A 25,901-nucleotide genomic window follows, 5' to 3' on the forward strand; every position below is an offset into this window, starting at 1 on the left:
ATTACAATGCACACGCCAAACTATATATATATATATACATGCAAACACACATATACAAATATATATATATACACACACACAAACACATATACACAGACTGGGCCACAGCAACGTATGGCAGGGGGGCTAGTAATAATAATAATAATAACTCCTTGGGGGTTCTAACAGAAACAAACTGTTAAATGCAAGTTTGCTCTTTTTCTTGTCCAAGAATAATATTTCTGCCTCTAGTGCCCTCTCATGGATCTTTTTCAGCAATGCATTTTCCATGCTTCCCTTGCAATGTTTTGCAGCAGTTAAAATTCAGAAAAGACTTCCTTTGCTCTTTGTTAACAAGGCTGGAAGAGATCATTCAGGCCAAGGAAAACAAGAGTCTGAAAGTGAAGGGTTTCTTTTATTATTTGCAGTGTTCTGGATATCAAAATCACACGAGATAAAAAGATACAATCAGGCAAAGGCAATGAGCCAAGACTGGCCGGTAAGCCCTCGCAGCTATTTTGAGGAATCCTGCCTGGAAAACACCTGGAGGCTCCCACCCCAAAGGAAGGGAGCCACTTGCTTAATAAATCAAGAGGGCAGTTTCAAACTGACACCAAGGGAGCTGATGAACAACTGCACTGCGTCCTGTCAGATCCCCAAAATCTGGAGGAAAGCAAGAGTCATCGCCATCTTGAAGCCAGGCAAAGACCGTAATGACCCAAAAAGCTACAGACCAATCTCCCTGTTGTGCCACCTCTACAAAGTTCTGGAGAGACTTATTTTGCATAGAATTACGGAAAAAATAGACCCATGTCTGATTCCACAGCAAGCTGGCTTCAGAAAAGGCAAAAGCTGCACATCGCAAGTGTTGAACCTGACTCATGACATAGAATATGGCTTTGAAAGGCAGCAGATCACAGGAGCTGTCTTCATAGACCTGTCAGCAGCCTATGATACTGTGAACCACCGCCTCCTCCTGAGACAAATGTATAATATCACAAAGGACTACCACCTCACCCACCTCATAGGAAACCTGCTACAAAACAGGAGCTTTTTTGTTGAGTTCCAGGGCCAGAGAAGCAGATGGCGGAAACAGAAGATGCTTGTTCCATCCATGTTCAACATCTACACAAATGACCAGCCACTGCCAGAAGGGACAGAGAGTTTCATCTATGCTGATGATCGTGCCATTACCGCTCAAGCAAGGAGCTTTGAGATGGTAGAACAGAAGCTTTCCGAAGCTCTAGGAGCTCTTACTGCCTATTACAGGGAAAACCATCTGATCCCCAACCCATCTAAAACACAGACATGTGCCTTCCACCTTAAGAACAGAGAAGCATCCCGAGCTCTGAAGATCACCTGGGAAGGAATCCCACTGGAGCATTGCAGCGCACCCAAATACCTGGGAGTCACTCTGGACCGTGCTCTTACCTACAAGAAGCACTGCCTGAACATCAAGCAAAAAGTGGGTGCTAGAAACAATATCATACGAAAGCTGACTGGCACAACCTGGGGATCATAACCAGATACAGTGAAGACATCTGCCCTTGCGCTGAGCTATTCTGCTGCTGAGTATGCATGCCCAGTGTGGAACACATCTCACCACACTAAAACAGTGGATGTGGCTCTTAATGAGACATGCCACATTATCACAGGGTGTCTGCGCCCTACACCACTGGAGAAATTACACTGTCTAGCCGGTATCGCACCACCTGACATCCGCCAGGAAGTGGCAGCCAATAGTGAAAGGACCAAGGCAGTGACATCTCCAGCTCATCCCCTGTTTGGGTATCAGCCAGCAAGTCAACGACTTAAATCCAGACATAGTTTTCTAAGATTTACAGAGACACTCGCTGCAACACCTCAGCAAGCGAGAGTCCAAAAGTGGCAGGCTCAAATTAAGAACCTCAACCAATGGCTGATACCAAATGAGAAACTCCCCCCTGGGCACACAGAGGACTGGGCGACTTGGAAGGCGCTGAACAGACTGCGCTCTGGCACCACGAGATGCAGAGCCAACCTCAAGAAATGGGGCTACAAAGTGGAATCCTCGACATGCGAGTGCGAAGAGGAGCAAACCACTGACCACCTGCTGCAATGCAATCTGAGCCCTGCCACATGCACAATGGAGGACCTTCTTGGAGCAATACCAGAAGCACTCCAAGTGGCCAGATACTGGTCAAAGGACATTTAATCAACTACCAAACTCGCACATTTTGTATTTTCTCTGTGTGTTTGCTTTGTTCTGTTAGAAATGTAATATAATTGACTGGCTGCCCTGACACGAGAAATAAATAACCAAGGGAGTTCTAAAGTGCATTGTCGGCACAGCTAAATAAATAGCGGCTTGTCTTAAATAGTCTCTTAATAAGCTGCAAACTACAACAGGGAAAAAATGGCAGGAACACAAGTGTTGACGTGAAAAAGCTTTTGAATACATATTTGTCCTTTCCCTTTAGCCACTGGCCAGCAATGGAAGTCTTTCGCCTCAGGGCTTCACGGCTTTTTGCGCCTGCAAAGAGAAGACAGGTTTGGGATCAGCCTCCGCAGGAAAACATGGAATTCACAAGAAGGTGGAATGCGGGAGGTTGGTTTGGAAGCAGATATAAAATGTTCCCCCCTCCCATGCATTCAAAAGCTGTGTCACACCCCGGAGCCACCTTAAAATGCCTAAAGCCAAATTGGAGCCCTGTCTTCAATTTTTTTTGTGATTTTTCCATTCATTTTTTTTAACTTGATCAAATTGTGTGGATATTAGTCAGCCTGAGTTTCCTCGGGGAGAAAGGCAGATTAGAAATAAAGGAGAAGGAGAGGAAGAGGAGGAAAAAGAAGAGTAGGAATAAGAGGAAGAGGGAGAACAGAAACAGAATAATAATAATACCTTATTTATATTCTGCCCTATCTCTCCAAGGGGACTCAGGCAGATCACAGTACACATACACAGCAAACACAAGAAAGGAGATTCCATCTGAACATGAGGAAGAACTTCCTGACTGTGAGAGCTATTCAGCAGTGGAACTCTCTGCCCTGGAGTGTGGTAGAGGCTCCTTCTTTGGAAGCTTTTAAACAGAGGCTGGATTGGCCATCTGTCGAGGGTGCTTTGAATGCAATTTTCCTGCTTCTTGGCAGGGGTTGGACTGGATGGCCCATGAGGTCTCTTCCAACTCTATGATTCTATGATTGTTATGGCATCAAATTGCTGCCAACTTGTAAGCTGCCTTGAGTCGCCTTTGGGCTGACGGGATAGAAATTATCATAAATAAATAAACAAACAAACAAACAAACATTCAATGCCTTTTTTGGATACACAGGACAGAGACAGACAGAAAAGAAAGGAAGTATGTTGTGTCGACATCCAGTTTTTTTGGTGCCTTGAAGGTTGTGCTCAAATCCAGCCACAGGGAGTGCTATCGCTTCATGCTCTATGCAAAAAGCCATCACGACTTCCTCCTTCCTTTTGGTCACTGGGCATTTTTTGACCTTTAAAATACCTCCCCGCTTGTTTTTAGCAGTACCTAATTTCTCTAATTACAGATCAAGCCGTTTTCAAACTGCGTAGGTAAATAGCAAGCTGGGCTGATAATTGGGTGCTCACACCGACCTGGGGCTTTGAATTGGCAATCTTTCGGTTGGTAGATCTTATCATTGCTGGTGATTTACCAGCTGTGCTAAAGCCAAAGAGGTGGAAAAGGAAGAAGAGGAAGGAGCCTCCGTTTGCCATAGGAATTACAGCTCCCAATGAACTGAATGGAGAAGCACAATTTGGAATAAGCAGAGAAGATGGGACAAGCCCCTGCAAGTGTCCATCATTCCATAAAGCAGGTCCTCAAACCTTTTAAACAGAGGGCCAGGTCACAGTCCCTCAAACTGCTGGAGGGCTGGATTATAATTTGAAAAAAAACATGGATTCCTATGCACATATCTTATTTGTAGTGCAAAAAACACTTTAAAACAACACAATAATTAAAATGAAGAACAATTTAAACAAATATAAACTTATTCGCATTTCAGTGGGAAGTGTGGGCCTGCTTTTGGCTGAGATAGGGTTGTTGTTGTTGTTGTTGTTGTTGTTGTTGTTGTTGTTGTGTGCTTTCAAGTAGTTTCAGACTTAGGTTGACCCTGAGTGAGGGCCGGGTAAATGACCTTGGAGGGCTGCATCCGGCCCCCGGGCCTTAGTTTGAGGACCCCTGCCATAAAGAATGAAAATGCCCCATTTGCATTTGGGATTGGGAAAGGGGAAAAGGCAGACCACTGAACCAACCCTCCGAATGGGTCAAAACTACAGCAAAACATGGTGGTTTTCCTTCACCAAAGTCCTTGCTGTGCAATGAAGCAGGCTGGGTGGTCTTGGGTCTGAGGGGATAAAGCAGAAGCACAAGCTTCAGACCTCAATCTCATGGGATGTAAATATGAGGAAAACAAACATCATTGTAGCCCTACACCTGGAAGGTGACAGGATGTCAGGCTGAGAAAAAAAGAGAGAGAATCAAAGGGGGAGATCGCCCTTTCCAACTGGAAAAGGTCACCTCCGAAACAAACAAAGAAGTGGTGCGGGGAAAACTGAACCAACCCCAGGGAGGTTGCCCACCTTTGGAATCCCTGATTGGGAGTCCCAATCAACTGCCCGTTTGAAGGGAACTTTTTGATAACTATTTGTCTATGTAATTTTACCTCCAAGACTGACTGACTTACTTTCCTGTCTGTTTAACCCATCTGGTAAGACTTCCACTGTTCTTCCCCTGAACTGATCGGAGCGCCTCCGCTGCACGGCAGTGGCACTAATTGCAAGAGGCCAAACGGCAAGAGAAAGCCCCGGGCCCTCCCTTTGTGGCCCCCAAACCAACACTGCCTTCTTCTCTCGCCCCTCTCAGGTCAGCCAGGTGCTTCAGGAGGATCCAGACCCAGCCTCTTTCTGGTCCAAGGGGGTGGGGGACTGGCAGGAAGGGAAAGGGGCTTACTTGGGCTGAGCATGGTGCTGATATCCGGGACCCAGGTGTGAGCCAGCCTTCATCTCCACAGCAACAGAACACTGGCAAAGGGAGAAAAAGATGCATATGGAGAGCCCAACCATCAACAGTCCCCCGTCCCTCTGCTTCCTCCCTGCCCCACATCCCACCCCATCACTTTTCTGGGACTCACTCTTGTCTCCACATCAGTCCAGTCGGATTCTGTGGCCTCCTCTGGAGGGACCGGGCTCAAGGGAGACGAGCGCCTCTTGCGACTGACAGGGAAAGAGGAACAAGGAATTATTGTGTTAAGTTTACTTTGTTCCATGACTGAGCTCTTAACTCAACTCGCTCTTATCTCAAAGCAAACTTCCCCATTGAACTATAATGAAATACTCTTAATCCATTCCAGCCTCCTGAAAACCATTCCAATTTTTTTGTTCCGTGTTTTTAAATAAGACAACCTACTTTATAAATAACAAATGTATAAATGCACATTCACACGGAATAAAATAAGAAAGATCAACTTTAAAATGGTAGAAGCACAAAGCACCAAACGAAGAGGCAGAAGCATTCATTCCTTCTTCATCCTGCCCTCATTCCAGCCTTCCCCCCTCTCTTGCTCTCTCTCCCTCTCTCTTTATCGATAAAAACTACAGAAAATCAACAAACCCAAAGTTCCTTAAAGTGGAGAAGAGCAAAGTGGACAGCAATTTCCCAAAGCAAACAAGAGCACGAGGCTCAGCTACTACTCCCTTGAAGCCCCAAAGTCTCTGGCGCTAACACTCCCTCTGGTGCTTGCTCTTAACTCAAAAATGCTGTTTGTATGTCAAAGCAAAACAAAGGCTGAGGAAAGGCTCTCAACTAAAAATGTTCTTAAGTTTAGATGCTCTTAAGTTGAGGTTCCACTGTACTTTAGAAAGCAAATTATTAACTTGGAAGCCTTCAAGTGAATCTGCACCTGGTGTGTCCTTTCCTTAAAATAGAGGGAAGCTGAACACATCCATCACAAGTTTTAATCACCCAACAGCTGAGAGGCCAAAGAGCATGAAGGGAGCTTGGGTCAAACTCACCCTGTGGGGGATTCTTGTTTTAGGGTCTCGATCTCAGTGAACTGGACGGCTTGTCCACCACCTCGGGTCTTGTAAACATCGCCCTGAAAGAGAGAAGTGGTTGAGCAGAATGGTTTCCCACCAGCGTTTCCACTGCACTGTTTGTAGAGATACACAGAGGAAGCCAGAAGAGAAAAGTCTCTTCCGTGTTATGTTGGCTGGTATTGCATTTCTAATCCAGAAGCAAAGAAACAGACCTCAATGTACAATACCAGGCAATATAATGGACATTCCACATCACTGAAACCACACTGTGATCAAGCAGTCTCAGGGATCCAACCCAGTATTTCATCACATAATAGTCATCACATAATCGTCTGACCCCCATTTTTGGGGTGACAAAATTGGTATTTTTGTGTTCCTCGCATAATAGTCACAGAGCCATTTATTTACTTATTACCACACTTTTATCCCGCCCTTTTCAGCCCGAAGGTGACTCAAGGCAGCATACAGACCGGCAACAATTAGATGCCAAACACACATAAATACATTGTTTAAAACAGGTTAAATCACATAATAAAATTCATATAAAAAGCAATTTAAAACTATAAAAATTAATGACCTCCGGGTTTAAATTTGGGGGATAATTCCCTTCTTTTGCCTTTCTCCAAAGCCAAGGCTGTTTAAAAACTATGCAGTTGAGGTCTCTGGAGCACCACTCTTTCTCCAAAGAGCTCCATTTCAGATTTTGTAAATTGCCTTGCCTTTGGAGAAAGGGAGGAGAATGTTCTCTCCTTCCTTGGAGGAAAGGGAGTTCAAAAACAAACAGAAATAGAGCCGTTTGTTTGAGGCTAGCTCATCCCTTCTCTATTTCCTCCTGCCTTGGAGATAAAGAGTTAATGTAGAATCAAAGGCAGATTTCTTTTCATCATGCAATAGTTGCACCTTCCTTTTTATCAACAAAAAATAAAAAGTGTGATTATTATGTGATGATCGCTGCTGCTTTGGCGGCGGATAAAGAGAACTGGAGGCTGTAGCCCCTCCCACTGGCTACTTATACTCACTGGGGAGAGTGGGCGGGGCTACCACCAAGCATGTTTAATAACTCTCTAGAACAGGGGTCCTCAAACTAAAGCCCGGGGGCCAGATATGGCCCTCCAAGGTCATTTACCCGGCCCTCGCTCAGGGTCAACCTAAGTCTGAAACGACTTGAAAGCACACAACAACAACAACAACAACGCTATCTCATCAGCCAAAAGCAGGTCCACACTTCCCATTGAAATACTAGTAAGTTTATATTTGTTAAAATAGTTCATCATTTTAATTATTGCATTTTAAGTATTTTTGCACTACAAATAAGATATGTGCAGTGTGCATAGGAATTCATTCATTTTTTTTTCAAATTATAATCCGGCCCTCCAACAGTTTGAGAGACTGTGACCTGGCCCTGTTTAAAAAGTTTGTGGACCGCTGCTCCAGAAGGTTCCGAAAGCTGTTCTGCGCAGGCATTACCATATGTGTGATTCACAGTTGACCACGATGGGAAAGTGTGTTTATTATGTGATGAAATACAGTATATGGGGCATTACAGTGCAACCAAAAACTACAGCTGTTTCAGACCCAGCAAAGGTCCAAAATAATCCAGACAGAAGAGAAAACAAAGGTCTTAAGGCAGAGGCTCTGGGACTTCCTTGACAAGCTCCCTATTCCCAGTTGGGCTGATGTTCAACTGTCTCTATGCTTGCCCCCCCTTGACCACAATTACCTTGATCAGCTTTGTGGCAATCTCCCCATCCGAAGCCAGCTCCTGGTGGGTCAGCATGTACTTGTCGCACTTGGCCAGGGCCTTTTCATTGGCGGTAGCCACCGTGATGGCATGGGGCATGTGGGGCTTCATGACGGTATCCATCGGGACATGGGAAGGGGGTTTGTGGTCTACCCACCTCTCCCCGGCTGAGCGGGAGCGCCGGTGACGCATCCGGACTGGTGGGGCATTCTGATCGGGTCAGAAAGGAGGAGGAAGCATGAGCAGGGGCAATACCACCTCTCTTACCAACGCAACCAGACAAAGAAGACAACAAGTATAAAGCAAGACAAAGAAGACAATGAAAGCTACATGACATAGATGTGGCATGCTGTAAATCATGAGAAGTGAGAGCTTCTAGAAACAGACCCACCACCATTTAGAAAGGCCAAGCGTTGTTTGTTTGCTTATCTGACTTGTGCAGCTTCTGCATTCTCCACATCTCTGCAAACGGGAATACAAATGCCAGGCAAGGCACGCATCCACTACAGTTCCACAACTTTGTTAACTACAGTTTTTTGCCTAGGGAAGGGGTGGGCAACTGTGTATGACTAAGTGGCTTGAAGTCCACTTCTGATACTTCGAAATGGGGTATTTGTTGGGGTTAAATAATATAAGGAGAAGCTGGGAAATCTATTTAAAGGTTGCTATAATTGGCTTTAAAGAATAGCAATTCACCTGCTTTCTTGACCAATGGTTCATCTTAGGATTCTGACAATTTCAACGGCCAGAAAACCAGTAGTCTGGTGCAAGGGACCAGAGCCTGGCCTTCCCAAAACTGTGGAAAGATCCGCCAGAAGAGCTCCGGCAGCTACATCAGCTGTCAGAATTTTAAAACCATATAAAGACCTATCTCTTCTCGCAGGCCTACACAGCCAGTTTCAAACATGATTTTCAAACTCGTGTCTTTATGTTTAATCTGTTCAGTGTAGTTTAATATGTATTTTATTGAAATCCGTTTTTATATGCATCTTCCATAGAAATACATTTTAATGTGTGCATTTATGGAATTTTTACAATGTTTATGTGTTTTAATTTATTATTTATTTATTTATTTGCTTTGTTTCTATACCGCCTTTCTCAGCCGAAATGGCGACTCAACTTGACACCCAACTTGAGGCACGGGAAGTGAGTAAGAAATAAAATACAAATAAAAATAATAATGTGTTGTCCAAGGCTTTCATGGCTGGAATCACTGGGTTGTTATGAGTTTTCCGGACTCTCTGGCCATGTTCCAGAAGCATTCTCTCCTGACGTTTCGTCCATATCTATGGCAGGCATCCTCAGAGATTGTGAGGTCTGTTGGAAATAGGAAAATGGGGTTTATAGATCTGTGTAATGTCCAGGGTGGGAGAAAAAAACTCTTGTCTGCTTGAGGCAGGTTTTGCAACATTCACACCTGTCTCAAGTAGACAAGAGTTCTTTCACCCACCCTGGATTTTCCAAAATATATAAACTCCACTTGTCCTGTTTCTAACAGACCTCACAACCTCTAAGGATGCCTGCCATAAATGTGGGTAAAACGTCAGGAGAGAATGCTTCTGGAACATGGCCATACAGTCCGGAAAACTTACAACAACCCAATAATATTAATAATATAACAATAACTACTACTACTACTACTACATTTGTCAGAGGTATATTGATTGTGCTTTTGCTGCATGGTAGGGGGTTGGACTAGATTGTCCATGTGGTCTCTGATTCTATGAAAATGATAATTCCCTCCTCAAAAAGAGGCCAACTTTGAGGACCAAACCTGGGCCCAGAGTTTGTCCACTCTTAGTTTAGAGCTCTCAAAAAACACTTCATGGCCTGAGTCTTAGAAGAGTCGGCCTCTCCATGAGGAGAGAAGGGCAGTATTGGTCTTCTGCACCAAGAATGTTCTCGGACTGCATCTCCCAGAGTCCCTCACCTTGGCTGGGCCCGCAGAAAGTTGCAGCCTCTGCCCACCCTTGCAGAGAGGCCTCCCTTCCAATCCCAGCCAGGAGCACTAACCCTGCAGCAGTGGTCTTTGCCCGCCTCTGCAGCCCCTTGCCCGCTCTCGGGGCCTCCGCTCCAGCACATGCCCTGCCGCCGCCGGTCTGACACAAGTGAGGAGGGCCCCGCTTGTTCTGCCTCCTGCGGTCTAGTTCTGCCTCTGGCCATGCCGGGGTGCTTGCTGCCATGAGTGGGCGTCCTCTGCTCCCATTCTGAGATGCAGGAGGCCACCGAAATGCTGCTGCAAGAATTAGAGCGCCTGTGCAGCTGGGCCTGATCTGAAACAGGCAGCCACAGGGGGTAGTTGTTGCTGCTGGGGGGGAGCTGAGGGATGCACTGACTGGAAAGCTGAAAAGAGGTGCCATTAGTGACCGAAAGAAACAGAAGAACGCATACAGAAACCACAGAGGAGACCAGTTAGTGGGGCCAACACAAGGGAATCCACCCTCTGCAAAATGGTCCTTCCAACCTCCAGGAGGAAAGAGGTGTTTGTGGGTGATGGAAGGAAGCAAAGCATGAACAGAAAGGCACACAAGACCTGCAATGACCCACCCACTCACAGACAAGTTACTTTTGCGGACTATGCATTTTCCACTCCCACTCCCTCAAAGCCACTTGCCTAAAGGGCCCAGTCTGTCAGACACAGTAAGGCACACACGTAAGAGCCACAAGGATGCAAACTCAGAGGCAACCTACAGGGACTGGTGGGGGAGACAAGGATCTTGGCAGGGCCTTCTCTCTGTCCCTCTCCCGAGAAGGCCTCTCTGGTTTGATGGCCTTGGGCTCCGTGACAATGGCTTTCAGCTGCTTGAGCTTCTCATTCTTGACCCAGAGCTTGTTCTGCATCTCAAGCTGCTTGGCTGCCACCCGCCGCTCCTGTAAGGGAGAGAACATGCTGGTGAGAACAGCAAAAAACTCCGCCAAACAATCCCACCAAACTGCCCGATTCTCAGTAGAGCAGAAGCGGTTTGCACCCTATTTTACAAACACAGTAGACAACAAACACAGTAGACAACCAAATCAGCAGACATAGGAAAGGGCACTCAGATTGGATTGAGGCAGGTGAGAGAACCGGATTGTCAGAAATATTAAAAATTAACTGGATATTTTTAATTACAAAAATGTAGTCAAGCACTCACTGGGAGAAAGTCCTTAGTGTGAGGTAGGTGTCAGTGTGTTAGTAGGCCTCAGTATGAGGAAGCCCCAGGCTGAAGGTGTGAGATGCTCCAGTGTGAAGGCTACTGTGTGAAGTTCCTGTGTAACTTTGGTGTGAGAGGAGGCTCTGTGAGAGCGAAGCCGTTTATCTGCATGAGAAAGAAGCCCAGTGTGGAAGCAAAGAAGGAAGTGTAAAGAATTTTATTTGTATTATGGAAACCTTGTTATTGTAAATAGTGCAACCGTATTATTTTGCTACAAAGAAAAGCCTCCTAAGGAAGCGATAACATTGGTCTGTGTGTTTCTGTTCTTTTTATCACTTTTGGTTACTGGTGCTGGGTCACGCTGCTGTTAATAAGTTACTTTGCTGTACATTTCTGAAGAGGAGCTTTTGTTAATAAGTCTACTCGCCCTGTACGCATTATCCCGCCTATGGCCCATTTACACAAACATGGAAGCACAGGGTCACCACCATGTGCCCTTAAGCTACGTTGGCAAACCCCAAACTCCCATGCTTTATTAAACAGTACATAATATCTTATTCTCGTTCTCTAAATCAGATAATCAGGCACATGAAAAAGAGGATTCAAAATAAGAACAAGAGCCCTCAAATTGTCTCTCTCTCCCTGGCAGAAGGCAGAACCAAATCAGAAAAGGAAGCTCCTCTCCAGAAGGGGAGCCATGAAGAGCCACAACCCCAGCATCAACTCTCCCTCCCTTTATCACAAACTTGATTTCACTTACTCTGAAAATATTCGCCTATGGAAATATTTGTGAAACTCTCTAGATCTTCCAGTATGATTCTACGCGACGCTTTTAGCTCATGAGTAGTCAAAACACAGGATTTGCTTTTGTGTGTAGTTTCAGATGAATCTTAGAGCACATCCCCAGCAGATACAGGGGTCTTACTGTACCCAACTGTACCCGACAGGGAGCAAACCATTCTCACCCATCCCTAGCATTGCCTGATGGCAGACCATAGGTGCTTGTTCCCTTTAAGAGCTCCAGCCTGGTCACAGAAGAGGCCACTGCACTTACGCATTCCTTCTCCCACTTCATGGTGGTCTCCGTCACCATGCCTTGCAGCCGGGCCTCCATTCGTTGCTTGTCTGACAGCTGGCGCTGGAGTTTCTGGCTCTTGTTCTCCAGCTCCAGCTGCAAGTTGCGCTTCTCTTCCTCATAGATTGTGGTGGTTTTCTCCAAGATGTCAATCTGGGAAGGCAAATGGAAGTTCCAGATCCAAAACTTTCAAGCAGGGGAAGGAAAGCAAGGACCTAGTTGGCAACACACAAATACTGGCAGGCATGACAAACAGGTGTATATCAAGACAAATTTAACATTAAAGAATTTGCCCGCAGTATCAGCTACTTCATTTGCACAAGAAAGATCCACGCAGTCCCTGGCAGATACATTTAATGGCAAGCGGTCTTCACTAACCTTGTATTCAAGTGTTTTGGTTTTCTTCTCCAGGCGCTCGACTTCTGCTTTTTGCCCTGAGATGATCTTGTCCTTTTCAACAATTTTTAAGTGCGCATAGTTCTCTCGAGCAACAATGTTGGCATCAAGTTCTTGCAACGTGCCCTTTATGGAAAGAACTGCAAGAGAGAATATGTGAGAATTCTTCACATCAGTCACCAAGAAGGCCAGGCCATGTCCTCCAGGTTTAGCCATGTTTGATGCGGAGGCCTCATTCGATAGATACAATATTCACACGGCTTCTAAACACAAGGATATGACTTGACACCTGAGAACATGTTCCTCACCATCTGTGTGAAGCAGCCAATGTTGCATTTCCTAAAGCAGTGGTTCTCTACCTTCTTAATGCTGCGACCCCTTAATACAGTTTCTCATGGTGTGATGAACGCCAACCATAAAATTATTTTTGTTGCTACTTCATAACTGTAATTTTGCTACTGATATGCATGATGTACTTTCATTCACTGGACCCAAATTTTGCATAAATACCCAATACGCCCAAATTTGAATACTGGTGGGATTGGTTTTCTCATTTGGGAGTTGTAGTTGCTGGGATTTATAGATAACCTATAATCAAAGAGCATTCCAAACTCCACCAACAATGGAATTGAACCAAATTTGGCACACAGAACTCCCATGACCAACAGAAAATACTGCAAGGGTTTGGTGAGCATTGACCTTGAGTTTTGGAGTTGTAGGTCACCTACATCCAGAAAGCACTGTGGACTCAAACAATAATGGCTCTGAACCAAACTTGGCACAAATACTCAATACGCCCACATGTGAACACTGGTGGAGTTTGGGGGAAACAGACCTTGACATTTGGGAGTTGTAGTTGCTGGGATTTATATTCACCTACAATCAAAGAGCATTCTGAGCCCCACCAGCGATAGAATTGGTTCAAACGTTCCACACAGAGTTCCCGTGACCAACAAAAATACTTTTCAATGGTCTTTGGAGACCCCTCTGACACCCCCCCCAGGGGTCCTGACCCCATGTTGAGAAATGCTGTCCTAAAGCAATGGCACTCAAAACAAGTCCAGTCTGTGTGCCCTTAGCTGGCTGTTTACAACTATAATAATATAATAAAATTTATTTATACCCCGCCACCATCTCCCCAAAGGGGACTTGGGGCAGCTTACATAAGACCAAGCCCAGTAATACATTACAACAAAATAAACACAGAACGACAAAAAATAACATCACAATAAAATGAGTAAAACATAAGAGCAAAATAAAACAGTGCAAAATAACAAAGTGAAAAATCAAACACAATGGTTTTCCGAAGGAGAACAAAATGAAACCATTGAAGGGTGGGAAGGAGGGAGCACAAATTGCATGGGAACTATCCTTGGCACATTGGGAAAAGGACCTGTCAGTTAAACAGGAACAGGCATTAAAGTACTGGTGGGCTTCCTATTGCTAAAGGGACAATAAGGATAACAGCTATCTGCAGGAAGACAGCCTCCAAGATCTTACCATTTTTGGCAAATTCTTCCTTTATTGCCTGCCGGGCTTGATGGCGCTTTTCCAGTGCTTCGATCAGCCGAGGAAGAGTCTGGTCATCGTTGACGTCCAAAAGTTCGCAGGACGGCAATGGTGGAAAGCTCTGCAGGAGTGTCTCCATGGCAGACCTTTCTCTGTCTGCAGTAAAGAGTCATACCCAATTGTTTGACACAAGCCAAAGAATCTAGAGCTAGTTTATAGCAGAGCCTCTTAAAATGTGGGTCCTGACTCCAAATGGAGCCCTCTTAGCTCCATGTTGGATTGCAAAATTCTTCCTCCCACCGTTCCTGCTCCCAGAGTAGGTGAAGTGGCAGTTGCTGCTTCTATGAAAGTAGCTTGAGCTGCTAAGGGAAGAGAAATGGACCCTCATTTCTCTGTTCAGATCAGTGGTTCTCAACCTGTGGGTCCCCAGGTGTTTTGGCCTACAACTCCAAGAAATCCCAGCCAGTTTACCAGCTGTTAGGATTTCTGGGAGTTGAAGGCTAAAACATTTGGGGATCCACAGGTTGAGAACATTTAGATCTTAAGGCTGCCTCCTCCTGCAGAATTCAGGGATATGTAGTTTAGAGAGGTCCAGTTTAAAGGCCCCTATCTAGACTACTATTGTACTCCAGGCCAGGAAACTCCTCTGTACTTAACCACCACACTCCAGTCCAAGTAAAATCAACAAAGTAGAGTATGAAAGATTATATAAAAAGGACTGTAGCAAAAATAGTAACAACTTCAAAGTCTCTCTCTATATAATAGTCCAAAAGGTTCAAGGTACAAGTCTTCCAAAATTCCAAAGCAACAGGATATCCAGCACAGGGATACAGGAAAACCAGGAAGTACAAGGCAACATAGACTCTAAAACAAAAATCCAGGAACAATCCTTCAAACTTGAATGCATGAAACAGGAGCAAAGACATGGAGCTAGAATTCCCTCAGAAAGCTTGACTAGGATTTGGCAAGAGCTGTTGCTTCAATTACAAAAGTTGACCAGACTGGCTGGAAAATCCCCCTGGCCTCTCTAATATACACACGAAATCATGCCTTCTCCCATGACTTCCTGATACGCATCTCTTCTCTAACAAGCGCTCTGACCTTCAGAGATTCTGTTGAGCAGCACAAAATTTACCAAAACGGAGTCTCCTATCAACCAGCTCATTTTCTTGCAATTTGTTATTCTCTCCACCTGGGATTTCAGCATCTGAACTCATTTCCCTAGAGAATGACTCTTCTGCACCATCTTGGCACTTCTCTGGAATGTGACCTTCATTAACTGCTGGAGACACAGACTGATCATTTCCAGAACTTAAAATCTCATGTTGGCTCACAGGCTAAGAGTTCCCATTATCCTCTTCCCCATTTACTTCGCTATCAGCCACAACCATCCACTGAACTACAACAACTACAACCTCAGGATTCTGCAGGAGACAGCCATAGGATTTAGTTAGGCATGAGCAAACTTCAACCATCAGGACTTCAACTCCCACAATTCCTAACAGCCTACTGGCCATCCACAGCATAAATATCTATATTTTTATATAAAATCTTGACTTTGCAATTTTTATAATAAGGGAAATCATTCCACTACATTCCTCTGTATAGCTTGAAATTTGAGCCTCCATGAGTTTCGGTATCCACGGTGAGTCCTGGAACCAAATCCCAACAGGTGCTGCGGGTCACTATATTTTACTTAAGAGATTTGGTTTCAATGTCCATAGGAGTCAGGCATGCCCTAATTGTTATTGTCATGGTAAGTTGGTCCTCCGTACCCACACATTTAACCATACGGTATCAAAAAAAAGTCTGATCTGTTTTATACTCAGGAAGCCCCCAAGCTATGAACAAGAGAAGATCTGTAGGTTTGTTCTTAAGTTGAATTTGTATGCAAGTTGAAATAGGTCCATTTTTAAAGTGCAACTCCAGCCAAATTTATTTTTCACTTTGGCTCACATAGGGAACGGTTAACACACCGGTGGTGTTTCCTTTGAATAGTCTGCGCCCCTGTTGAGAAGATTCCACCTCACTTTCTGTCCCTGAGATAATTTGAGTTGTTGTGGAAACAAGTGTTGGTACTAAAGCTTCACTGGAGACCCCTTTCCCCCATGATAACAACTCTTCCAGGAGTGACCTTCCCAAGGGGGAGATTCCTCTCGCTTCCTGTTATCTCAGCCTGTTCTGAGACTGTCTATACCTATATACCTAGGGCCACATAAACATTTTTTGGGCAAAAAGGGGTCGCAGGTTGAAAAAGTAGAAGAAGCCCTGATCTAAAGACTTACCCCCATTGATTGGTCCTCCTCGGAGCTGCAGCTGCCGGGAGAGGTCTTCCTGAAAGGCCTGGTTCTTAAAGCGCCGGCCTGCCATCAGCCCACAGAGAGGCTTGTCAGCAGGCCTGGCCACCTCCACTTCCTGAGTGAGCTCTGCAAATCGCATGACTTGCTAGAAGAATTAAAAAAGGTATTCATGAGTGCATGGTAAATTCAGTATTTACAACATGGATTTAAAAAGTGACCGGTGAATTGACCAAAGACTTGTAGAAATCCACTCAACGTCAATGGACTTGAAACCTCGCACTGGCCAACAAAATCATAACAGTAAATAAAGACAGGGGAGCTCCGGACAAGAAACAATCAGGGACAGCTAATCACCTCTCAACAAAGGATTCCCCCAGGCAGCAAGAAGTCACACCTTGAGAACTGCTAGATCATTAAATGCTAATCAAGGTGGCTAACTGAAACATTCACACCTAGCTCCAACAGACAAGAGTTCTTTCTCCCACCCTGGACATTCCACAGATATATAAACCCCATTTTTCTAGTTTCCAAGAGACCTCTTAACCTCTGAGGATGCCTGCCATAGATGCAGGCAAAGCATCAGGAGAGAATGCTTCTGGAACATGGCCATACAGCCCGAAAAACTTACATCAATTCTGTATCTTTATCATGAAAGATACAGTGCGGTGTAATGGTTTGAGCATTGGACTAGGACTCTGGAGCCCAGGGTTAAGATCCCTACTCAAGGCAAGTCACTCTCAACCTCAGAGGAAAGAAATTAAACCCCTCCACAACAAATTTGACCAAGAAAGTCCCACGATAGCTTTGTCTTAAGGTCTCCATAAGTTAAAAATGTCTTTCGTTGAACTAAAAAAATTAACTTTATTTATTTTATTTACTACATTTATATCCTGCCCTTCTCACCCCCAGAGCGGCATTACAAAAAGGCAGAGATTTGATGTCATGCACATACGTACATACAGTAAAAAATAGACATATAGATTAAGAACAAAAATCAACAGCAATATTATAACAATTATTAAAATCATGTCATCCAGAGTCAAATCCAAGGCCATTCCATCAGTCATTTCACAATCCCATATACTCTTATTGCACTAACTTTACATTTTGTGCAAGAGGTTTAAACACATTGGAAGTGATCTAACAAATGTAAAGTTGGACCAAAATCAAAGCAGCACCCTCCCAATAATGGAAAATTAAGGGCTTGGCTTACTAGGCTCTCATCATAGTCTTCAGCCTTTGGGTTGACGCAGACAACCATGCGCACTTTCCCTTCCCCGTCGAAATAGTTTTTGAAAAGATGTGTCAACTTTGAGTCTCGATAAGGGACCATCTAAAAGAAAAGTTGATAATGAGTTCCCAAGTTCTCAGGGCTAAAACGACACAGGCAAAAAGGATCCACAAAAAACAAGCAGCCACAAACCTTATTGGTGCCATATGTTTGGTTTTCCCGCAAGACTTCAATGCAGGTTCTGAGCGTCATCAGAGACTGATTGATGTTACCTGAAAAAACAGAGACCATTAGTCTTGTTCTTTCCCAAAAAGTAAAGGCCTGAGCACACTGGAATCTTTTACCAGTTTGCGCTTCTGATTCTCTGCTGGTGATCCTGGCTTCCCACACCAGATTCGGAATGTGCTCCAAATGCTTGCGCTCTAGTTTAACTACCATTAAGGAAGATAAATGGGAGATTCTACACAGGGTCATAACCATCTCCCTACAGATGAGTCCCCAGAATCTGAAAAAAGAAAATCCGTTCCTGGGTTGAAAGTGTTATTTTCTGTTTAATTATTTTGAAAGTAGTTGTTCTACTCCAGAAACTTTGTTTTTGTAGCTGCCACCAACTCGGTTGAATTGATTGACACTCAGCAAGATATTCATTGAAAAACTGTTGGGGATAGCAACCTTCTCAAGTCTCCTCTATATTTAATGTTTTGTCTTTTTATAAAGTGTCATTTATTTCCTGAAGTGTATGTCTTCTTTGGTTTGCAGATTTCTTAGCTCTATGTACTTAAGGCAGTGGGAGGGGCTGCAGACCATGTGACTGGTTCAGTGACTGTTTAGAATGCAGTTTAAAAGGATGACAGGTGAGACTTGAGTCTGTTTGAGTTTGTTGTTGTTCATTCGTTCAGTCACTTCCAACTCTTCGTGACCTCATGGACCAGCCCATGCCAGAGCTCCCTGTCAGCCGTCACCACCCCCAGCTCCTTCAAGGTCAAGCCAGTCACTTCTGTTTGAGTACAGAAGCCAATATAGGAAGTTAGAAGACAATTGAGCCTTGAGTCCCTTGGAAGTAGATTATAATGAAAGAGAGCTGTACACAGCAATATAGTTTTGAAAAGACTGTTGAAGACTATAAGTTAAAGATACAAACTGAAATATTTTAAAGTTTAACCTGACAACAAATGTATTTGTATATTTAAATACATGAAGTTGTGAGTAAAACAAACATGATATTTTAAAGAAGTCTAATTGAATGTTTGTCTGCCAAGACCGCGAATAGAAACAAGATATTTACATGCCCAGTGATCTTCCATTGCCCGATAAACTAAAGGAACACCTCTGAAACTCTGCTGCCCAATAGGTTATGATCCTAACAGGTCATAATCCCGAACAGGTTGTGATCCTAACAGGTCATAATCCTCAACAGGTTGTGATCCTAACAGGTCATAATCCCCAATAGGTTGTGATCCCAACAGGTTGTAATCCAATAGTCCAATAAAAACTAGAGCAAAATGTGCTGCAGAATGTCTCTTCCTAAAAAATAATGTTTTGCAGTTTAATCAACATTTCCCATGCTACAACCAATTGGGAAATGACATGTATTTCTTACCTGTCTCCTCAAGGCAGGACACATCCTGATTAAAAACCACATCATAACAAACATTATTTATATAAATAAAAATGTAATGTTCATTTGGGGGATTACCATAACTCAAAAACCACTGGACGAATTGACACCAAATTTGGACACTAGACACCTACTAACCCAAGGAGTGACCATCACTCAAAACATTAATTTTGTCATTTGGGAGTTGTAGTTGCTGGGACTTATAGTTCACCTACAATCAGAGCATTCTGAATTCCACCAATGCTGGAATTAAACCAAACATGGCACACAGGATTCCCATGGCCAACATGGGTATTGATGGGCATTGACCTTGAGTTTGGGAGTTGTAGTTCACCTACATCCAGAGAGCACTTTGGACTCAAACAATGATGGATCTGGACCACACTTGCCACGAATATTCCATATGCCCAAATATGCAGACAAATTGAGTTTGAGGAAAATAGACCTTGACATTAGGGAGTTGTAGTTTCTGGGATGCATACTTCACCTACAATCACAGAGTATTCTGAACCCCACCAACGACAGAATTGAGGCAAACTTCCCACACAGAACCCCCATGACCAACAGAAAATACTTAAGGCCATCCAGTCCAACTCCCTTCACCAGGGCAAGGAAATGTAATCAAAGCCCTCCTGACAAAGAGCCATCCAGCCATAGATAGAGATGGATATATATGATTCACACACACAGATATAGTATCCTAGATTTGAAGGGGGCCCCTAAAGAACGACAATGATATGTTGCATGTTCCAGAGTAGGCAAACCAGACAATCTCTACATCAACACTGACAAAGAAACAGCAAGAAATACTGCTTATCCACAAGCAGAAAGAAATTACATATATTAGAAACCAACACTTTCACATTATTTTCCAGATCACCAGACTGGGCCACAGCAACGCGTGGCAGGGGATGGCTAGTGTAAAATAAATATATGAAAACTTATTTTTACAAAATACATATATATTAAAATACAGAGAATAAAATATAGTAAACACAGGACGAGAGTTTAAAATGCACAGTTAAAACAGACTAGGTGGGTTTGCTGGAAAAGATAGGTCTTCAGATGTGTTTTAAATTCCAACAGCTAATTTAGTGGTCGGATCTCTTCTGGCAGGTAATTGCAGTGATGACTGCCAAAGAAATCAGTAGAATGGGGAGTATGCTCTCATTAGCTCTTTGAAAACAGAATGCTTTGATAAGGAAAATTACTGCTCTCTCCAGCAGAGAAAGGTGAGCATTAGGGTGAGACAAAAACAACCCTTGGTGAACAATGTTTTCTTTGCAATGCCCTCCTACAAACATATGCAAGAATGACTTCTTTTACTGCTAGGAGAAGATATACAAAGATGTCTAAGTGAGATCTCAAGGGGCAAAATGGAAATGTGTGCCTGTTTTGGATCAGTTGGGTAAGGACTTAGATACGGCAGCAAAGAAACAGAAGCAGCACCTACCAGCCTCCCGCAGTCTGTTTCCTTCGGCTTTCGTTCTGTTTGTTCGCTCGCTTCCTGCCAGGTCGACCAAAGATAACTGGCTCAGGGTGATCAGTTCTCTGTCCTGGAAACAACAAGGAGCCATTGCTTCAAATAAGAAAGCAACACCATAACCACCAAAAGTAAGCCTCAGTGTGAGTAGGCCTGGTGTGAGAAGCTTCAGTGAGAGGAAGCCCCAGGTTGAAGACTTGTTTACAAGGAATAAGCACACACCACCAAGGGCCCTGCTTTGGCAGCCTGTCTCTAGTTTCACCTGCAGAACATTGTCACCATCCGCATCCAAAGGTGCCTGGGTCAATTTGATCAGGAAGACGCTGTGTGAACGGCTTGACTCTCGATTCAGCTGCGTGTTCGCGATGCGCCTCTTCTTTTGACCTGTGAACAAAAGAAACACTTAACACTCAATTTGATGCAGCTACATACAGTGGTACCTTGAGTTAAGAGTTTGATTTGTTCCATGACCGACTCTGTTACGGTTTCTGTGAAACTGGCAGTAAGTTTTGTGTGGGATCATTACTTTACCTGAACCAGGTGTGTTAAGAGATAAAGTACTCATTCCTGTGGTTACTATATGCTGGCTTCATTAATGTGCTCTTTAAGGCCAGTAAGTCTGGGCCATTCCTGGTGTGGTATAACTGGGTGTCTTATGGGATACAACACGCATGGGCAAACTTCAGCCCTCCAGGTGTTTTGGACTTTAGCTCCTAGAAATCCCAGACAGCTTACTGATTGTTAGGAATTGTGGGAGTTGAAGTCCAAAACTCCTGGAGGGCTGATGCATCCAGGGAGATGCCTGGCTCTCCCTCGCTCACTCTCTGGGGATGGAAGTTGGAGAAACCATACCATCTCTGTTGGTATGATTGCAACAAAAACTACTGTATATACTAGAGTATAAGCCGACCCGAATATAAGCCAAGGCACCTAATTTTACCACAATAAACTGGGAAAACATATTGACTCAAGTATAAGCTGGGGGTGGGAAATGCAAATAAAATAAAAATAGATACCAATAAAATTACATTAATAGATGCAGCTATAGGTTAATTGTTTTTGAATATTTACATATAAGTAATTTAAGATAAGATTCTCTAACTCTGATGAAACCATTATTCCAACCTACTTCAATGTAAATGTGCTTACGTATCCTTCCAATAATTATAAAGAGAGTAAAATAATAAATGTAATAAAAATAATAACAGAGTAAAATAATGTAAATGTAATAATTAGAGTAAAAGCGTAAAATAATAAAAATAATAGAGTAAAATAATAAATGTAATACTTGTAATACTAATGAACAGAGTAAAATAATGTAAATGTAATAGTAACAGTAATAGAAGAATAAAATAAATGCAATAATAATAGAGTAAAATAATAAATGTAATAATAAAAGAGTAAAATAATAAATGTAATAAAAATAACAGAATAAATTAATAAATAACTTTGACTCGAGTATAAGCCGAAAAGGGCTTTTAAAGCCTAACTTTCCCTGCCAAAGATCGTTGTTCGTAAACTTCCTTCTTGATTGAATCTCCAGCATTTTCCTGACATTTCCTTATGAGTGCCTTAAATACCTCCCTGCTTTAAAGCTGTACCTATTTATCTACTCACATTTGCTTTCAATCTGGTAAGTAGGCAGAAGCTGGGCTAAAGGTCAGGAGCTCATACTGACTTGGGCTTCAAACTGTCTGCCTTCTGGCAAGACTTATTGCAGCTGGCAGTTAACCAGCTATGCTAAAGCCCGGCCCTCCTTCATCCTGTCCTAACCTCAGCCTCCTTCCTTCCCTCTCTTAGAGCCGCCGCAAACTAGGCTCCTGCGGGAGCAAACCTTGCCAGCACATCCCTGACGACATGAGGCTGTGCCTCTCGCCCTGCCCCTTTGTCAGCCTCTTTCTCCGTGCCAGAGTGGTTTTTCCTTTGCTAGGGCAGCATTGCCAGCATATTCTCTCAGTTGAATTCTGCCAACTGAGAGAGTACGCTGGCAATGCTGCCCTAGCAAAGGAAAAACCACTCTGGCACGGAGAAAGGGGCTGAGAAAGGGGCGGGGCGAGAGGCGGAGTCTCATGACGTCAGGGACGTGCTGGCAAGGTTTGCTCCCGCAGGAGCCTAGTTTGCGGCGGCTCTTACTCTCTCTTCATGAAGCCAAACAGACCAGGAATAAAAACCACACAAAATCAACTAATCCAAAATTCTGCAAAGCGGATAGCAACCTCCCAAAGCAGACAAAAGCATAAGGCTGCTCCCTTGAAACCCAAAGCCCTACACTGCCACGCTAGCATTGAATTAACAAAGCAAAACCTTAGTTGAGTGATGGCTCTCAATTAAAAACAGCCTTAAGTTGGGACACTCTTAAGTTGAGGTTTCAATGTATTGGGAAGTATGGCAGTGACTCACAAAACACAGGGAATATAGAATTCCCTACCTCTCCAGAAGACCTCAAAGGCTTCCTCGGTAGACTTGACTTCCACCTCTGTGCATCCTGCCACGTACATGTTGTGGTTCTGATCTTCCCGGAGAATTCTGGATTGTGGAACCCTGTATTGGGGGTGGAAGAAGCCGTGACATTAAGCCTCATGCCAGCAACACACTTAATTGCGAGTGACGAAAAGCCAAACTAGCCAGGCACACTCTACGGTCAGCTAGATGGACAAGCGGCCAGCCAGGATTAGTTTATCCAAGCAAACAAGAGCAGCCTCAAGCTGTCACACCAGGAGGCAAACTTTTACTCTGGCACATGCAAACTACCAACAGCAGACTTAGCGTGAAAAGGGGCAGAAGGAAAACTCCACAACAACAGTAGGCAAAATCAGTTATCTTGACTACTACAGAAATAAAAGGAGTCTGTGCACATACAAAAATTCAACGTTGCGTACTGGAGTGCCACAGGTGTTCCACCTAGCAAAGAAATGCAATTCAAGTGTTACACGCACACACACTCACCACTTTTCAAATCGTTTAACATAAAGTTGAAATAGCATTAATTAAATTTTGGGAGTCAACCAGCAAAGGCTAGTCAAACCCAGGCCTGCACCACTTGTCAATAGTAAGGGGCACAGAATAAAATAGGCCAAGTCTCTTTGGATCGCAGACAGATTTTTAGCGCCTCACTTTCCAGGGAAAGCTATAATTAATGAATAACCTTTTGTACAAATGAGCCAAAGTATAAAAAGCAGAAGTTCCAATTAATACTTGGAGCCCCAAGGTGGGGCAATGAGTTAAACCCTCATGCCAGCTGCACTGCCGACCGAAAGGTCGGCGGTTCAAATCCAGGGGGCAGGGTGAGCTCCTGTCTGTCAGCTCCAGCTTCTCATGTGGGGACATGAGAGAAGCCTCCCACAGGATGGTAAAACATCCAGGCGTCCCCTAGGCAACATTCTTGCAGACGGCCAATTCTCTCACACCAGAAGAGACTTGCAGTTTCTCAAGTTGCTTCTGACACAATTTTTTAAAAGAAATGAATACTCCATTAATCACATTGACTATGCAAAAATTTTATTATGAAATCATATTAAGTTGGGAAAATTACTTTGCAAATTACCAGTAAGAAAACCTGAAAAATGAATTCAAGCTTTTACTGTTTAGCAATCGTAAAATTACTAACAATTAGCACTTTTAATAAGAAGCATTAGAAAATCCATAACCAGACAACACTGGGCACACAAGCTAGTTATTGACAAATGGTTGTCTTGAGTGAGTCACACTCTCTGGCTCAGAAAAAGGTGCAGACAAACTTTCCTTCTATCAGCACTACTGCCTGGCAATGGTTGGGCTTTTCATTGTCTGCCTTCTGCAAGCCGCAGGGAAGCCCTTTGCAGACCACATCCGGCCCCTGAACCATATGTGCTCTTTTTTTAAATATCAATAATATTAAAATTTGTTTTTACATTTGTACATTTGAAATCGTATTCAAATGCTTTTAATATAAGCTGTTCTGAGTCTCCTTGTGAAGAGAAAAAGCAAGGTATAAATAAACATAATATTGTGCAGGTTTGGTCTAACGAAATAAGGTTTTTGGCTCCAGCGGCAGCCAGCATTGGGCTCAAAGGTAAGTTGTCTTAAGTTATCTCTTTGCACAACTTCAGTAAAATACATTCCCAAAACTTCTAACAAGAATAGTTCATGTGTAATGCTATTTTGGCTGGCCAGAACAGGTTTTCACAACCCACCTGTTAAAAAAAATACCATTTATGCACGAGTATAAGCCAACCCGAATATAAGCTGAGGCACCGAACTTTACCGCAAAAAAATGGGAAAATGTATTGACTCGAGTATAAGCCGGGGGTGGGAAATTCAGCAGCTACTGGTAAATTTCAAAATAAATATCGATAGCAACAAAATTATACTAATTGAGGCATCTGTAGGATAAATAATTTTGAATATTTACATAAAACCATAATCTAAGATAAGACTGTCCAACTCTGATTAAAACATTATTTTAACCTTCTTCAATGTAAATGTGCTTATGTATCCTTCCAATAATAATAGGGAGTAAAATAATAAATGTAATAACAATAGAGAAAAATAAAAGTAATAACAATAGAGTAAAATAATAAATAATTTTGACTTGAGTATAAGTTTGGCTTATACTATATAGTAATACTCCTTCCACTTTATTTTTGCTTTGTTGTGGCATTATTTCTGAACATGAAGCCTCAAAACAAACAGTACTGGCTGGCCTCATAAAAACCAAGCCCAAGATCTGGGACCTAAAGCACAAAACCATAAACCCAAGCTCCTCTGTCCCTTGCGCTTGATGGCAGTGTAACTGGGCAATTGGAAGTCCCTTACTCACTTTGGTTTGGTGGGGTCGATGGTGGTTTCATCCAAGAGGTCATAAATGTAGTTATTATAGATCTCGATGTAGGAGACAAATATGCTGTAGACATTGTCTTCGTCGATTTCCCTTGCTTTGCAGTTATCTTGCACATTAATCATGTCAGAAATTTCGGGGTCTATTTGCCGCCTGCTGAAAAAAAAACGCAGCAAGGTAACAAGCAAAGATGGTTCACTATGGTTTACTGGCTGAAGTTTTGAAGGAAGGGACCATTCCCAGCCCCTCAGGATGACTTACTTGCTTGATGGAGTTTTGGGGGTCTGGAGCACGTCTCTCTTCTGCCGCTCCAGCAAGGCATCCACATTGCACTGGATATCGACCCCGTTCTTGTCGTCAAGCTTGAAAACCTGCAGAGAGGGGTTTTGGACGGTAAGGAGAGCCTCATCAATATTACTGCTGTTGAGTAATTTCAAAAAGAAAAAAGCATTTAAAAAGGTAGAAAGTTTAGCAGATCTGAAGATTCTTGAACCAGCAGTGGAGCGACTAAGCTTCAGAAATTACAGGAACAGAATAAAGCTTTAAAAGTTACAAATACTGAGAAACGATTTCTAT

The 25,901-nt window shown here is 43.4% G+C and overlaps 1 protein-coding gene across 7 annotated transcripts in view; it reads right to left on the reverse strand.

The window, feature by feature from the left end:
- Positions 1-375: 375 nt before the first annotated feature.
- KIF23 (kinesin family member 23) overlaps positions 376-25,901 on the reverse strand; it is a 34,340-nt gene continuing 8,814 nt past the window's right edge. Inside the window, exons 6-24 of one of the 7 annotated variants that reach the window (XM_060755396.2) lie at positions 25,587-25,696; positions 25,308-25,478; positions 23,369-23,410; positions 22,938-23,050; positions 20,772-20,893; positions 20,480-20,582; positions 17,601-17,680; positions 17,391-17,510; positions 16,163-16,322; positions 13,869-14,033; positions 12,351-12,508; positions 11,952-12,125; positions 10,455-10,634; positions 9,777-10,106; positions 7,743-7,973; positions 5,999-6,081; positions 5,119-5,200; positions 4,938-5,008; positions 376-2,491 (exon numbers count right to left, since the gene is read on the reverse strand). In XM_060755396.2, coding sequence (XP_060611379.2) covers positions 2,476-2,491; positions 4,938-5,008; positions 5,119-5,200; positions 5,999-6,081; positions 7,743-7,973; positions 9,777-10,106; positions 10,455-10,634; positions 11,952-12,125; positions 12,351-12,508; positions 13,869-14,033; positions 16,163-16,322; positions 17,391-17,510; positions 17,601-17,680; positions 20,480-20,582; positions 20,772-20,893; positions 22,938-23,050; positions 23,369-23,410; positions 25,308-25,478; positions 25,587-25,696 — 2,511 coding nt within the window. In that variant the 3' untranslated portion in view covers positions 376-2,475. Of the gene's footprint in view, positions 2,492-4,937; positions 5,009-5,118; positions 5,201-5,998; positions 6,082-7,742; positions 7,974-9,776; positions 10,107-10,454; positions 10,635-11,951; positions 12,126-12,350; positions 12,509-13,868; positions 14,034-16,162; positions 16,323-17,390; positions 17,511-17,600; positions 17,681-20,479; positions 20,583-20,771; positions 20,894-22,937; positions 23,051-23,368; positions 23,411-25,307; positions 25,482-25,586; positions 25,697-25,901 lie in introns of all 7 variants that reach the window. The other 6 variants (XM_067471374.1, XM_067471376.1, XM_067471378.1 and 3 more) reach the window with 6 other exon arrangements.

The sequence above is a fragment of the Anolis sagrei genome, chromosome 9 (assembly GCF_037176765.1).
Source record: "Anolis sagrei isolate rAnoSag1 chromosome 9, rAnoSag1.mat, whole genome shotgun sequence".
In the NCBI taxonomy this organism is placed as follows: domain Eukaryota; kingdom Metazoa; phylum Chordata; class Lepidosauria; order Squamata; family Dactyloidae; genus Anolis; species Anolis sagrei.